At 50.8% G+C, this 16,137-nt stretch overlaps 1 protein-coding gene across 1 annotated transcript in view; it reads left to right on the top strand.

The window, feature by feature from the left end:
• LOC143435316 (collagen alpha-1(XIII) chain-like) overlaps nt 1-10,932 on the top strand; it is a 42,884-nt gene extending 31,952 nt beyond the window's left edge. Inside the window, exon 3 of the mRNA XM_076917227.1 lies at nt 10,757-10,932. Coding sequence (XP_076773342.1) covers nt 10,757-10,932 — 176 coding nt within the window. The remainder of the gene's footprint in view (nt 1-10,756) is intronic.
• The last annotated feature ends 5,205 nt before the right edge of the window (nt 10,933-16,137 follow it).

Below are 16,137 nucleotides of genomic sequence, written 5' to 3'. Positions count from 1 at the left end.
TTACAGGAAGCCCCAAATGTATAGCAGGAACAGGTAAGAGCAGACCCCTGGTTAGGATGGGACTAGGAGCTCCCTGTGTGCATCTGTGCACGGCTCTAGGGTGCAGGGAATGTAATACAGAGCTCACAGGTGCCATCCACATTTGCATTTGACAGGAATTGGTGGCCAGGTAAGGGAAGGGACTCCCACCCAGTGGCCAGACAGGGACAGAAGTGTGTGTTAATCTGACAAGGCTTTCCACCAAGTCTTGTCCCAGAAATGGCCAGAGACAGTGTGAGAGTCTCATGGTGGCAGGAACTGGATGAAAAATGGAGACAATTCAGTAGCTGGGGTCAGCCAGCACCACAGGCCCTGGATGGTTCCTAGGGCTAAGCCAGGCTATTGGTTCCAGGCTCCTCTGTCCCCTGGATGTCTGTTTTTCCTGATGGGTGACACCTTGGGTAAAGACACTACTACATCCCTGAAGCCAGTTGGCCTCAGAAACTACCACCTACCCAGCAACTATTTCTAGGAGTGAAGTCCTAGCCAGCCATCTCTCCTGTTACTGTCCGTCAATCCTCTGTCTCATCTGCTGGGGTTCAGGGAGCAAAGCAGGTCCCTGGATAGACACTATTTGGCCTTGACTCTGACCCTTTCTTCACTCCCACCCCTGTGGCTGGGCCTGGGGTGCTAGGAGCATGTGTCTATAGAAAGACTCAGAGAGCAAATGAAGTCAATAGACATCTGGGGAGAGAGCCAGGTGTGCGTGTGTGTGTGTGTGTGTGTGTGTGTGTGAGAGAGAGAGAGAGAGAGAGAGAGAGAGAGAGAGAGAGAGAGAGAGCGCAAGCGAGCAGAGGTATCATTCCACAAGTACTGTCTACTGTGTGAGTTTTCTTTTCCTTTCCTTTCCTTTCCTTTCCTTTCCTTTCCTTTCCTTTCCTTTCCTTTCCTTTTCTCAGAGACAGAATCTCTCACTAAGACTTGAGGCTCCCTGACTATGCTGATGGGCTGAGGAGTCACCACGCCCAGCTTTTAATATGGGTGTGATCAAACTCAGGACCTTGTGCTTGTGTGGCAAGTATATATTACCAACCAAGCCCCAGGAACCAGATTTTATTCTAAGGCAGCTCAGGCTGGGGCCTTGGGAGTGGAGGTGGGGGCGGGGCTGTGTTACTCAGAGCATCTGGGAGCCCTCAAACATCCCTGGGATTTGATGAGTCACTTTTTCAGTCTTGGAAAACTTACACTCTCCTGGTCCTTCTGTATCCAGCTCCTGCAGAGAGCTGAGGCCCTGGGAGTTGGTTTCCCCTTCACTCATAGTGTCCTGGGCAGGGAGGCATCTGCCCCTTTCTGGCCATCCAAGCGGCCTCTCCTCTGTCTCAGGGTCCTCTGGAACCAATAGTATCTACAGCTTGCTGCCTTCCCTATCATACTCTGTCAGAACTGGACAGTTCTGGATTGGATCTGGTAGGAACTAAACCCAGGCAAGAAATGAGGGGCTTTATCAAGGTTGTCCTACTATGGATAAGTAAGTTAGTCTCAGCTTTCTCATCTGTTAAATGGGGGTAGGAAGTCAGCCTGGAACATGGGTGGTACCTGGTAAATGGTACTGAGTGATGCTGATCCCCAGCTCAGTCTTCTGTCCTTACTCCTGCCTTTCTTTCTGTGCTTTTGACAATACCTTGGCTCTGGGGACACTGACCTTCCAGAACATTCTATTTGGGCAAGAGAGCCTCTTAGCTGCCAGTTGGTTGTAGTAAAGACAGCTGTATGCAGAGCCTGTTGACCACAGAACAGGGTGTTCACAAGGATGGGGCCTTGGTAAAGGCTTTAGGTCTACACCGTGAGACATGGCTAAGCCTGGATCTCATCAGCACCATGTGACCTCTGGTTCCTGGAGCTAGCCATGGGGGCTCCGTCAGCTTCAGCCAGTAGCTTTGAGAGGCAAGTCAGTTCACAAGGGCTAAGCACCTTTGAAAGACCTAAACTGGATTGCGGCAAATGGGCCAGCTGTTATTTACAGGGTGATGGACAAGACCTGACCCGTGCCTAATAGAAACCCGTCCCAACTGGGCCTCTGAGCAGTGTCCACCGGAAATGTCTCACCAATTATATCCTGTAGTCTGTGCGTGGCAGCTGTGGTGCTTTGAGAGCTCTGGCCGCAGCAGCAGCCCTGCAGCAGGTGACACTTCATTTAGTCACTGGGCAAAAATCTGTCGACACCTGCCACGAGGAGACTTTAGGCACCAGGGTTCTGAGCACCAGCTCAATGAGCACAGCTTTCCCTGTTGGAGCCGCCATCCGTCTAGCAGGAGAGACAGACAAAATAAGCAAGCAAGAAAGAAGAGGGGGTGGGGCTGGGAATAGAGCTCCTTTGGCAGAAGGCTTGCTGTCCATACATGGAGTCCTGGGTTTGATACCCAGCATCACATAGACAGACTCTGGCAGTACGTGCTTATAATTCCAGCACTTGGGAGGCAGAGGCAAGCGGGTCAGAAATCCAAGGTCATCCTCAGCTGCATAACTATGAAGTCAGCCTAGGCTATATGAGATTTTTTTTTTTTTTTTCGGGAGGTGGGGAACTAAATGGAAGGGGAAGAGGGAGGGAGGGGATGGGAGAGCAGAGAAAAATACCACTGACTATCTGGGGAAAATACCAGCCAAGGGGATTCCTTTTAAGGTCTTCATGTCTTCCCCCTAGTTTTGTTGGAATACAGTTGGCTGATAAACATTGTATATATTTAAGTTTGCACCTGGATCAAAGCGGAAACTCCAGCAGGGTGTCTTGGGGCATAGTGTTATTCATGTTGGGCAGTGTTCAGGGAAATCCACAAGAAGGGGGCATTTGAACTGACAAGTGAGCCCGTTACTCCAAGAGTTAACAGATGTTCTTAGGCTGTGAGAAGTTCCTGCGGGGAGTGGGATGTGCAGTGAGCCACTGTGAAGGTCAAATATGTCAGATAACTGAATCCAAGCACGGTATCTGGAAGTTTTGGGTCAGCAGAAACAGCTCACGTAAAAACCCTGAGGTAGGAATTAGCTTCGCATGTCTGAAGAAGGAAAGAAAGGTTTGGGGAGATGAATAGTGGGGATGAGGGGTTCTAGGGGCCCTCAGAGGTGGTAGGGCCAGCCCTACGACCATGGTCAGTGGAGATCCGGTCTGTGGAGTTTGGAAATGTCTCCTGTGAACCAGGAAAGCCCTGTAAAGTTTTAAGAGGAGACAAGGGACACGGAGACACCCACAGACTCTTGATTCTGATTCTTGTTCCTTTAACATGGGTGGAGTGGACAACAAGCAGAGTGGGGAGAAAAGTCCCACGGGTGGGCGATGAGGGAGACTCAAGAAGTAGTGGTTTCAGGTGGCACTGGCAGACCTTGTAGAGTGTTCGCTGTGCAGTGAAACAGAAAAATAGACTGCAGCCTTCAGACTTGCACCCTCGAGTGAGCGGGGTTAAGTGGAGATAGAGCGTCAGGGAGTGGAGCATGAGGGAGCATGGCTAAGAAACTATCTCACCTGTAGAAGCAGGTTTCCAGGCAGGGATGAAACTGCACCCTGGTTGGATATGAAGGTGCAGGAGCAGCATAGAAGTGGCTGGTGTCTTCCAGGTCTGGCAGGCTGTGTCCCCTGCTGTGGGATCCTTTTGTGAGAGGAAGTAGTCAGTGGCTGAACACTTTGGTTCACTTCCAGGTCATCAGCACATGCTGGCTTAGGTTCATAAGATCAGGCCAGGGAGAAAGTGCCGGCTGCTTGTCTGCATTCCCAGGGGCATTTGTTATGTGGAGGGCTGGAGGGGCTGGCCTGAGATCCCCTTCCCATCCTGGCAGAGAGCAGGCTGCCCTTCCTCCTCCAGCCAACCCCTAGATACTAGGATGAGGCCACCTTTGAAACTTGAGCGAGGTGAGTTTGGGACAAACTGGAGGAAGCTTTGCTTCTCCCGGGTGTCTCTGCAGTGCTTACAAGACCCTGGTGAGGGAACAGATTGAGGGACCCTGGAGTGGCCCTGAGAGGAAAGCTGGGATTTCTGTGACCTTTCAGTTGACGTCAAGGAGGAAAATCAGTCTCCTGGGGCCTCTGTTGGCAGTGAGGAGGGAACCTTCATATCCGAGCCCAGCCTGGGCTCCCAGACCCCAGGCGCCAGAGCTGGAAGGGACCCAGACTGCCCTAGGAAGTATTCTCTTCCATCGCCCCTCTACTGAAACCCCACAGTGGCACCCGGGCTTCTAATCCAGGCCATGGCAGCCCCATCGGGCCCTATCTTGCTGACCTGGCTACCCCCCAGCCATTGTAGGACTAAGACAACTGGCCTCCACCCCTGAGGTGTCTGTACCCACTCTTTGATGCTCCAGGTACATCTCTTCTTCGCTTTTGCCTGCAAGCTCTGTTCACCCTTCAGATGGGGCCTTAGTTGAACTTAGTTGAAACGTCTTAGGCGGTAGCCCTTACCTCTCAGTCCGGAGCCTCTTCCCCAGCTTTAGGTCACATGACACTCACTGTTAGAAACTTCCAGAGTACCCCTGAGCACAGCCTTACCCGGCTGTACCGAGGGAGCATGCTTCCTGCTGGACAGTGACAAGACAGTACAGAGACTTCTCTAGCACCCGGCCTAGTGTAAGCCTCTCCAAGTTCAAGGTTAAATCAGGCCTAGAGAATGGCTTACCTTTGACCCAGTCCCAGTGGCATCTTTTCTTTCCCTCGTGTGAGCATTCAACAACACCTGTCTTGGTGCACCTTTGACTTGGTGTTTGGAACTTCTAGGAGAATAGGACACAATCTTTTCCCTCTCAGGACTTAACTTAGTAAGGAGGGGATCCTCTATCCATGGCTCCAGAGAATGTAAGATCACAGTGCTGACAAGCACCGTGAGAGAACATGTGTGCTGTCACAAGAAGCTAAGAAGGAAAAAAACAAGCAAAAATACACAAAACAAACAAAATACACACAAATACACACAAACAAAAAAAGCAACAAAACGAACAAACAAAAAACCTCAGAGAGAGGTCCTGGAAGGCTTCTCTGAGGAAGTGGCCCTCAATCAGAGAGCTGAGATGGAAATAGCAGTTGGCCAGGCAAAGGGAATAGGAAACACAATGTTTCAAAGATCCTGAGGCTGGAAAGATGGTAGCGAAAATGAGGGTCAGAAAGCGGCTCGGTGGCTGGAGCAGGGAACTTGGGAACAGTGGACGGCAGCAGCTGGAACACGTGGAACTTTGTTCTCAGAATCATAGGGAGCCACTGAGGGATAATAAACAGGGCCATGACCTGACTACATTGGTGTGAAAGTTGAGACTAGTTTCTGTTCTGTGCAGGGACCAGACCCCAAGCCATCTGATGCTTAGCCCCTGTAGGGTACTGGCGCCCTGGATCTGTTACACTGGATCTCTGCCCCTGAAGGACTGATCCATCCCTAACCTGATCTGCTCATGCGCATGGGACATTCTGACCTGACTATCCTACATGCACGCACTCACGCACGCATGCACGTACTGGAAGATAGGGGCAGAATTTGAATGCTGTTCTGCTCTGCTTCATAGGTTGACAACCTCTCTTTACTCAGGGAAGGCTGTGGGTGTCCAAACAAACCCCAGAACTCATTGTGCAAGACCCCAGCATTCAGGGACCACCCCCTTTGAAAGTAGAGAGCTAGGCTCCCCGCCATGCTTGTTGGGCCCTGCCGTATGGGGTGGGACAGGGTTCATTGGACCTTGCTGGGACTCCATGGCAGAAGTGATGGCAGAAAAGTGTTCCTCGGATCCATGTGGGTGGAACCTGGTGCCAAGACCCAGCCAAATTAAATCCTCATAGCAATGCAGTAAACCAACCGTTGATGCTCTCCTGCAGCTAAGCCTAGGATCAAAGGCTCTTGGGGAGAAACAGTGGCTCCTAGGATGTCCATGTTGGAAGGTGTTGTCTCCTCCAGCCCCCACTGTCACAGCAGAATGGGAGTCTAGGAGGGTCCAAAGAACCAGTACCTTCCCACCGATCATATGGTTAGTATTTGACTGCCTGCCCATACTGCATGAAGATACTTATGGCAATTCATTCTCTATCTGCTCTGTATATCAACTCTAGGTGAGAAAGGACACTGGGACTTGAGGGGTAGGTCAAAACCAGACACGCTTAGACTAGTGACTTTCTAGTTTCTTGAGGCATGGAGTCTTCATCTGCACTGAAATATCCCCTACCAATGATTGCCATGAACTATCCACAATAAATAATAGCCACAGTGATAGCCACTATGGCTATTTATTGATTTGGGACTGAGTCTCATCACATAACCCAGGCTGCTCTTGAACTCAAGATGCTCCTGTCTCAGTCTCCCTAACTCTGGAACTATGGGTATGTGCCACCCGCTAATGTAACCAACAGGAGTCTCACTAGATGGGTGTGGAGAAGTACACATGCAGTCTCACTTCAGGCTTCCCACAAAGGCTAGCCAGCAGCATCCCACATGTGTGCAGAGGCCAGGTGTAAGTGTGGTGAGCCTCCACCCTCAGTCTCTCTGTGCAGCATGGGGTATCCAGTGGAAGATACCCATGGTTTCTCCCGAGGGGTGCCCCCAGATTCCCAGGGCTCCTCTCTTAGAGAATGCCATGTAGAGCAGACTTCAGGCTCTGTCTGCAGGCCCCTGGCTGACTTCTGTAGCTTGTGGGTCACAGGAGAAATCATGAATGGCAGTCAACTCCAGGTTGGAAGGATGTGCTGTTTGCAGAAGCAGCTTTGGGTCCCTCTGAGCTATCATACACTTCCTGTCTCTGGTTCCTCAGTCCACTATCAGTGTTTGGAGCCAGGGATAACATCTCCGGTTTCTACCACTTCCCTGGGCCCACTCAGTCAATCCCCATAGACCCAGTGTCCTGGGCTCCAATGTCCTGTGACACTCATCTCTTTTCTTCAGGATTAACACACTTCCAATTCAAGGAGTGCTGTCTCCACCCCCACCTTGATAAGTTAAATCCCTCACCCTGTAGGCCTAGCTCATAGTAGGTCTTAAGTGTATAGTATGCATCTCTGCGGAGGTGACTGGCTCTTGAGCCTGGGGACATGTCTTATTCAAAGCAAGGCAACCTGAGTAGAGAGAGTAATACATCTCCCTCCCAAGACCATCAGAGATTTGAACTGAGAGATGGGGTAAGATGGGGTCCTCACAGGCCAGGGGAGAAGGGGACATGGGGTGAAAGAGTCCTGTGCCTCCTTGGATAAGACCACACCCTCCTGTGGGACTTAGTTCCCTTTGTGTTGCGTGTTCCAGGGGACCCCTGAGGCCTCTGCTTATGTTGATTGTCCTGAGTTGAGAGTTCTGGGTGTCTGTGACAGCCAGGCCACATCCCACTGGCATCTAGGTCCTCTGCAGGACACCTCACAGTTGTCCATATTTCCTTTTAAACCTTCCTACTCGCTAGAGATCGGTGCTGTGGGGCTTTCTTGTGTCTCCCTCCTCAGGTGTCTTTGAGGCCTCTGTATCTCTCCCCAGGGCCTTAAGTCTTGGGGTTTTCAGAACACCATTTGCCTCCTACCCCCTCTTCACAGTGAACCCATTGCCCCTTCTTCCCCAACTAGGGACTCCCATTTCTCCATGGAGATGGATATTTTTCAGTTTTGCGTCACAACCTGCTGGCTTGTGAAATCGATTTGATGACTTGTGATCAGCATTTAAAAAAAAAAATTATTAGGATGAAGAAAAGTGAAGTCTCAAATCTTGGATGCATTGTGTGTCAGAAGGACACGACGCACGTCCCTGGGGATGTGTCCCAGCTGGATGTTCTTATGCTGATAGCTAACATCTGGAAATTCATAAACTTAAGAGTCACAATCTCCTTGATCTGTGTTTGGAGCTTAGGTTTCTTCCTTGCATTGTGGATCTAGGGGGTCTAGTTGTCCACCCCCTGTCCCCCCCCAACCCCATCAGGATGGCTACAGAGGCTACAATTACTAGGTTGCAGAGAAAATATATTGTGTTCCTCTTAAGCCAGCTCCTTGTATGTCCCCAGTTTCAGGACAGTCAGACATCACTTGCTGTCTAACATAGCATCTCCAGAAACATCCTAAATCTTCCTTCCTCTTGCCCTGCCTCCAACTCTGCCAGGCTCTGCCCACCACATTCCCCCTTCCCCTTTCTACTACAACCCCCCTGCTGTCCTCTACCCACCTCCCTCCTAACCCCTTCCACCCTCATCCACTCCATCCACCCCCTCCACTGTGTCACTGCTACTCCAGCACCCCCACTAGGCAAACCAGACAAACTTTCCATACTGTGAAGCCCTCCTTCTCCCTGTGTTGGACTCTGAGGACCTACTACATACTCCCAAGTCTCCTTTCCCAGCCTGCCGCCCACCTCCTCCCACCTCCTCCCAAGGAAGCAGCAATCAGGTTCCTGACACCACACTTGCTCTTAAACCATGACCCACCCGATGTTCTTAAAACTACAGGTGCATAGCCTCCAGGTTGCCGCCCCCCACCCCGGCACTCTAAGCCTGTGCCTTGAACCCCGCATTCAGCCAATCATTGAGAGCAGTTATGCTCACTGGGTTCCAAAAGCGGCTGCACGCCTTGTGTATGCCGTTTGAGTGTGTCTCTGTTCTCTTCTCTTTTCTCCCACTAGACAGGGATTTGAGGACAGGGACAGTGCTGCTGTTTCCCCAAGTCCCAGGGTAGGATGAATGAACCATCCCTGGACCTGATATGGCCCGCATCCCCCCCCCCCCCCCCAGCCCTTGATGGAAATAACCTTGCAGGAAGGCTCTTGGCATGGTATGTGGTCTCTCTAGGTAGCTGTGTAGGTCTCCCAGGATCAGAGAGAGACCCAGATGAAGAGCTGCCCAGTCCTGGAGGACAAGGAGGCCAGCGGCTCCAACCCTGGAGCCTGATTGAGGGAGGGGTCTGATGGGCCTGGAGGGGGGGTCGGGGATAGCATCCCGGTTTCTGATCAACAGGAAGGGCCTCTTCCTCTAGGATCACTTTTCAGCCAGCTGCTTGGACAGAACCTGAGCTGGGGTTAGGCATGGGGGAGGAGTGGCAACACAAGCCTATGGGGGCAGCCATGTTGCAACCTACAGCCTCGGCCAGCCACACTTACACACCTTTCTTGTTGCACGCCCAATGCCTGGGAAGGCCAGCGGAGGGAGTGAGCTTCACTATTCTGATGGCACCCTCCTGTCCCCCTCCCCCGGCTCTCTCTCCCCTTCTGCTCTCCCCACACTCAGGGACATTCGATCCTTCCTTTGATGGACAGCCAAGAAAAGACTTCTTCCACATCCTAAATTTGTTAGCACCCGCTAATCGTCTTAACCTTCCTCCCTTCTGCGCTCCCAACTGGCGCCTCCTTAAAGATACAGGACGCTGTTCAATTCTCAGTAGGAGTCCCTGGAGAGGCCTAAGCACCCCACCCCCACTCCCAGAGTGAGGGAGCTGGGCACAGAATTTTTCCTCAGGAGGTTCCTCTGTGCAGTGTCCTGGTGGACCCCAATGTGAAGGCATTGGGGGCGGGGAGTGCGGGTGCAGAGAGGGAGGGTAGAGGCTGCAGAAACAGCTTGGCTGTTCAGAGGTCCCAGCTTTACCTGCTGTCATCCTTAGGTGGGGCCACCCAAGATGCTTGAAGAATGCTGAAGGCAGCCTGAGGTACCATGCAAAGAATTCTCCAGTTCTGACGCTCCTTGTAACCTTTGCCATTTCCCCAGTTTCTCAGTGCCCTTGCCTGTAGGATCTGTGCCCTCCTCTGCTCCTCCTCCTCCCTTCTCCTATCCTCTCTGTCATCCCCATCCTCTTCTCCCTCCTCCTCTACCTCCTCTTCCCCTTCCTCCTTTCTTTCTCTCCTCTCTTCTTCTCCCTCCTCCCTTCTCCTATCTTCTGTCATCCTCATCTCCCTCCTCCCTTTCCTCCTCCCCCACCTCTTCCTTACAGCCATCCTCTACTGAACGCCTTAAAGTATTCAAGGCACATGCATAGGCTTAGGCAGGACCCCAGTTCCCCCAAAACCCTTAGAGAAAGGATTTCTTGACCCAGGTTGCACTAAGGACAAAAGCAAGGCCCAGAAGGGTGGGGGACTTGTCTGTGTATATAAGTTCAGCCCTAAGAGCCAGGCCGGGACTAAGAGCAGGCCCAGCTCTGCGCCATCCATCCTTTCTCCAAAACAGCTCACAATTCTGTCACTAGCAGTGGTCTGTTAAATGATGCCTCCTTGAAAGCATCATGTTCGGGGGCACAGATACATGGCAGCCCCACCTCCACCCCTGACACGGTTGTGTTTCTTTCCTTCTATCTTCTTTCTGCATGTGCCTCTGCCCGCCCCCCTCCACCCCTCTTCTGTTCTTTCTCTCCTCCCTCCTCCCAGGCAAGGATGCTCTGTGGCCTCCAGCCCTTGTCCTGTCCCTAAGCCTCCCAATAAATAACAGGTCTCTGTCGAGGACTGGGCTCTGCAGGATCTCAGCTTGAGAAGACAGGCGCTTGCAGGCTGAAGCATCAGGAGCCCTGGGAGGTGGGGACCTGGCCCCTCCTGGGTAGCAGAAAAGGAAGCTTTACTCACTGCCCATTTCCTCTTCTCATCTGTGACTGACAAAAACATGGCAGGCAAGAAACCTAAAGGGAGTTCATGAGCTTCCCAACACCAAGGTCCCTAAGGTAGGTTGGGACTGACTTCAGGGAGGAAGTAAAGAGTTCCCGACCAGGGTCACTCTTAAGAGGGCTGGACCCTAGCCCAGAGGAGCTTGGGACCCTGTGTGCTTGGAATATGGGCAGGAAGTAACCCTTTTGCCCCCAGCTCTGCCCTCGCTTGTCTTTCAGCAGTGCCTGGGCACCTGTGTCTGACCAGAGGCTCTCTTGATCGGCTGCTCAAGAACGGAGTTAGCAAAGCAAAGCAGACACTGGAAGGTTCTGGAGAAGAAAGTGGGGTACAGCCAGAGATTTCCTGGAAGCGGGGATGTCATGGAGGTAGTGCAGCCGAGGTTGCTGATGGGTAAAGCTGGAGGCTTGACACAAGGCTCACACTCACTCTGCTTCAGACAGCCTGGACCCCGAAAGTTGTCCCCTGACCACCACATTCAGGTACTTACTCATACACACAAATACATAAACAAGTCAGTGAAATTTAAAAAGAAAAAAATAGCTTGAACTCTCAACAGTCTGTATACTATAGCGCTCACAGGGATAGATTCCTGACCCCTAAGCCAATGGAAATCATGGCTAGGCCTAGCTCCTCTCTTGGTCCGTTAGGATGGACAAAGTGCCCTCCCCTGCAATCCCCTGCTCACCCCTCACAATGTCCCAGTCACCAGCCTGGTCTTTAGGAAGCCTTGGGATGCCACCTCTGTCACTCCATGTCATCCCATCCCCTCCCTCATCATGGATACCTGTGTTTAGGGACCAGCTAAGTACTCTTCTGCTCTGCCTTTCAGAAGGCTGTGGTTTTCTTCTCTCTTAATAGCAAGATTCCATTTTTATTTATTTTTACGACATGAAAAGGACATTCTCTCGCTCTTGTGTGCTCTCTCTCTCTCTTTCTCTCTCTCTTCCTCCCTCCCTCTCTCTCCCTCTTTTGATCTTGGCACAGCGCCCCACCCCCTACCCCTATCTGCTCAGCATTCTGACCCTAGTAGCCAAGAAAGCCAACTTTCTTCAGAAGCCAACTTGTGTTGTGTCAAGGATGATGTTACCTGTAGTCTTCCCACAGTCCCTCAACCTGTCACCAGGGAGGCTGGCTGCAGCAATCCCTGAGGGACCCCATCTGCAGGAATGTCAATGATTCAGACAGACTTCCAGGCTCCTTGCTCTGGGTGAACTGCCTGGCTGATTTAGCTTCCTTTCAACATGGGTTCTACCCCAGTGCCTTCTGGGACAGTGGTGCTCTCACAACTAGCTCCTGTGTAAGGTCAGAGGTCAGGAAAGTAGGTGGGTTGGCTCTTATGATGCTTTACTAACCGCTCTCCCCATTAGCTGGAGGGGTGGTAATTATAACACACATTAGCATCCGCTGTTAGCCCAGTAGCTGGGCCACATCTGGGATGAGCTCAGTGGATGAGCTGGAGGAAGCTGTTCTGTCGGACCGTGGCTATCTGAAAGGCTGTCTACCTTTCCTAGAGTGTTTGCCCAATACAGTGCCCTGGATTTAGACTTTAGTCCCTAGCATTATATAAACCGGACATCATGGTACATGCCATTAATCCCAGCATTCAGGAGGCAGAGGCTGAGAAGTTCAAGGTCATCCATAGACACAAAGCAAGTTTAAGACCAGCCTAGGCTACATGATACCCTGGCTCAAGGACAACAATAAGATACCAACCTTTCTTAAAGCAGATCTACAGTAATCCATGAACTCTTAGCCTGGAGCTCTATGGGAGCTCTGACTATGCAATCTAAGGTAGTGCCTACTACAAGCAGCAGCGTCTGAATCAACAAGCCATGAGTTTGAATCCCAGTTGTGCCATATAAGAGTTTCAGGAAGTCTTGCTCTGTCTCCAGTGGGACAGGTGGGAATATGGCTACATCTCCTAAGGACCTCATGAGAGACTTAGGAATGCATGTGTCAACTTCCCAGCATAGGGGTGCCACGCCATGAATGTATTCTCTACTCCATGGAGCTGGTCAAACATGGGGCCTTTGGAGTCTCTCTAGTAGTGAGCCCCATTTGGAGGAAGCTGCAGTTGGGAAACTCTGCCTGTCAAGCCAGGGCAGGACTTGACTTGATGTGATTCATGTTTGCTGACTCCTGAACTGTCACTAACTATTAAGAGGACTGGGTTCTGATCTTCTTGATGCTGGGAGCCTGACTGCCTGCTGTCTGCAATGCCTTTTTGAAGGCAGGGGAGGAAAATAGGTAGGCCTAGGCAATTAGAGAGGTTAAGTGACCTCAGCTGGTGCCCTGTGACAAAATTTTTTCCCTGGGGAGATGGAACACACACTCACCCAAGAAAGGGAACCCGTGACAGGCCGAAGTATGAATACCAGCAGAGTCCAGCTTGGTGAACCAGTGAGTTTTATTGAGGTGACTTGCAGGACTACAGGTCAGGGGTTACTTATAGGAGCAGAAATGACTCAAAGACACCTGGGAAACCTGGAGTACACTGTATAGCTTGTAGGCAGCTCTGTGGGTTGGAGAAAGTCCTTTCTAGGTACCTCAGGTGGTCTAAACCTCTACCAGACAGCACAGCTGGCTTCTGCTTCTTCCAGGCAGCTGGTCTGATCTTAAGAGTCTTTGCAACTTTGATTGGGAGTTATCTTTGCAGCTCAGCTTCCTTTAGCATGAGAGGGACTTTCAGCTTTTATTTCTTATTCTGGCAAGGAGGGGCCTAATGAATCTGGTCAGTTTCAGGGACTTCCTGAAGCTTGTTTGATTGTTTAACTTGTGCTTAAGGAGCATCCCTGTAGAATGGAATGTTTCAATCTCAGAGGAAACTGTTACACAGTAGCTCTGACTAGCCTGACTGCTGGTCAATAGGCCAGACTGCTCTGACTTACACTGTAGCCTACTCTGACCTACCCCATTTTAGAAACATCAGGATGGGGAAGGAAGTTGAACCTGCTGCCCTGTTGCGGCCCTTTCCACTCCACGCTTGGCTGCCACTGTTTTCTGGCCCAAGCTGCCGCTCCGGTCTGCCGGTCAGGGTGGAGAGAGAGAGAGAGAGAGAGAGAGAGAGAGAGAGAGAGAGAGAGAGAGAGAGAGAGAGGATAAAGGGGAAGAGATGCAAAGAATGGAGACAAGACAGAGGTTCTGATCAAGTCTGGTTTATTGAAGGGAAATCTGGGGTATTTATACGCTTTTGCCACGTGCCTTGTAGGCATGTGGATACCATGTGCCTTGCAGGTGTTGATATGACGTAAGCCTTACAGGTGTGGATACCACGTGCACCTTATAGGCATGTATGGCGTGGATAGCACGTGGACAGCACGTGAACTGCATGCCTTGCAGGCGTGGCTACCACGTGTGCCTTACAGGCATGTATGGCATGGATAGCACGTGGATAGCACGTGAACCGCATGCCTTGCAGCTGGGGGCAGTAAACAGCAAAACAAAATATGTGGGATATCAGTGTGTGCTTCAGCTGTTGTAGGCTGTTGAAAAACAAGTCTCATGTCAGGGTATATGGCTCAAGATGGCTGCAAAGCTGATAGCCGCCTTCTGCTAAAAGTCGGCTCCCAACACTGCCCAAACCTGTCAGGCCTAGCTCCTGGACAGTGAGAGCTGCTAGGCCCAAGGGGAACACGGACAGCAGTCACCATTGCCAAACTGATGCTGTGTCAGGGCTGTGCTAGGTCTGGTGCGGCTCACCCTGTTTATTGTGCTTTCCCATCCCCTAGGGCAGACAGCTCACAGAGACCATCCAGCCTCTTCCTGTGCGCACAGCTCTCACGCTTCCATACTCCAGAGCTGTCCAGATGCAAAGTTTGTGGGAAGGAATGCCTGAGCAAAGCAGAGGGTCAGGTGTAGGAGCCCCTTCATGGGAATTGACCCAGGGTACCACACCCTACTGTCCTTGTCACTCATCTCCTCGGAGCAGCATCTTCTCTTAATCATAGTCAGTGTGACAGGAGGGGAAGCCACCAGAGTGGCTTTGTTCTTCTGGATGTTATGATACCATGATCCTCATGTCTTGTATGTAATCCAGGTCCTTGTCATCCAGGCCTCCTAGGTAGTCATGAGGGACGCATGCATGTGAAGATGTATTTGCCTTGGGAAAAAAAAGAAAAGTGAACTGATCTCATAGTATCTCTGAACATCCAGGGTCAGGAGAAATTGTAGACATAGTGGCAACAGGGTGTGGGACTAGGAGTAATACGATTTCACAGAATGCCTTTAATGTCTTCAAAGAGCCATTTTAACAATGAATAAATGTCAGAAAACAAACAACATGCTGGCAGGCTCCGGTGGAAGATGCAGATTCTGTTCTTTTCAGCTCAGATGGACCCTGTTACTTGGCTCCTCAGTCACTCCAGAAATCCACACCCAACATGCTATGGTGAGGTCACACAGCTAGCCTTACCACCGATGTCCAGTCCTTGCCTACCTTGCTTCATGTGCCGCCTCGTCCATTCATCTCCCTGTCTCTTCTTCCACAAGCGTAAGCCCCTCTCAGTTCAAAGACAATCACATGTACTGGCCATCAGACCCTGGACAGAAAGAATTTCTGCACCTTCAAATGTGAACTTTTGTGCTAAGACTCTCTAGTCGGGTATGGCTGCTTTGGTTGATTAGTTATGACTGCCCAAATTGCAGTTGATGAAATTGATTGCTTATGTCTGCATGGGACCTATTTTAGGTTCTAGTGGGTTGTACTCAGGATTTGCTATTCCTGAGTAGACTTGACATGAAAAGTTGGGCTCCTCTCAATGGCTACCACACAGCTGTCCTGGCTCTGAGGAAGGATAGGCTCTTGTTTCTCTGAGCAATGTGCTGGCATGGAATAAGGATGATCTTTGCAGTTACCTAGGCTCAGGCATAAATCTCAGCTATTTCTTCTATGGTGTCTGGGTGTTTCATTTGTAAGTTAAAATACTCGATAAGTTGTACCTCTAAGGTCAGAAATGGATAATGGAAAGAGTCTTGCCTCCTGTAGCACACAAAGCAGATGGTATCCTGGCTACTTGTGAGGCTCAGAAGGTTTGCTGGGACCTTTGGGGGGGAGATGGGGAAGTCTTAAGTTTTTGTCCTAGTCAGGGTTTTATTGCTTAGAAGAGATATCATGCCCACAGCAACTGTTATAAAAGACAACATTTAATTGGGGCTGGCTTAATTTTCATTGGTTTAGTCTGTTATCATCATGGCAGGAAGCATGGCAGCATGTAGGCAGACATGGTGCTGGAGGGGCCAAGGGTTCTCCGTCTTGATCCGAAAGCAGCAGGAGACTCTTCGGCAGGCTGCCAAGAGGAGACAAGATTCCACACTGGGCAGAGCTTGGGCATAGGAGATCTCAAAGCCCGCCCGCACCATGACAGACTTCCTTCAACAAGGCCATACCTATTCCAACAAGACCACACCTCCAAATAGCACCATTCCCTATGGGCCAAGCATTCAGACACATGAGTCTATGAGAGCCATTCCTGTTCAAGCCTCCATAGTGAGGGTTGTTGTTTTTAGGTCTCCCTGTGCAGAGTTCTATGTATGTACTTTGACTATGGTCTTGTGGGCACATTACACAGCTGCTTGAAATGTAGTTAACTGAGAGACAAAG

Source organism: Arvicanthis niloticus, chromosome 20, assembly GCF_011762505.2.
Source record: "Arvicanthis niloticus isolate mArvNil1 chromosome 20, mArvNil1.pat.X, whole genome shotgun sequence".
Lineage (NCBI taxonomy): Eukaryota > Metazoa > Chordata > Mammalia > Rodentia > Muridae > Arvicanthis > Arvicanthis niloticus.
The sequence above is the reverse complement of the archived record's forward strand: the minus strand, read 5'-3'. Positions and strand labels throughout refer to the sequence as shown.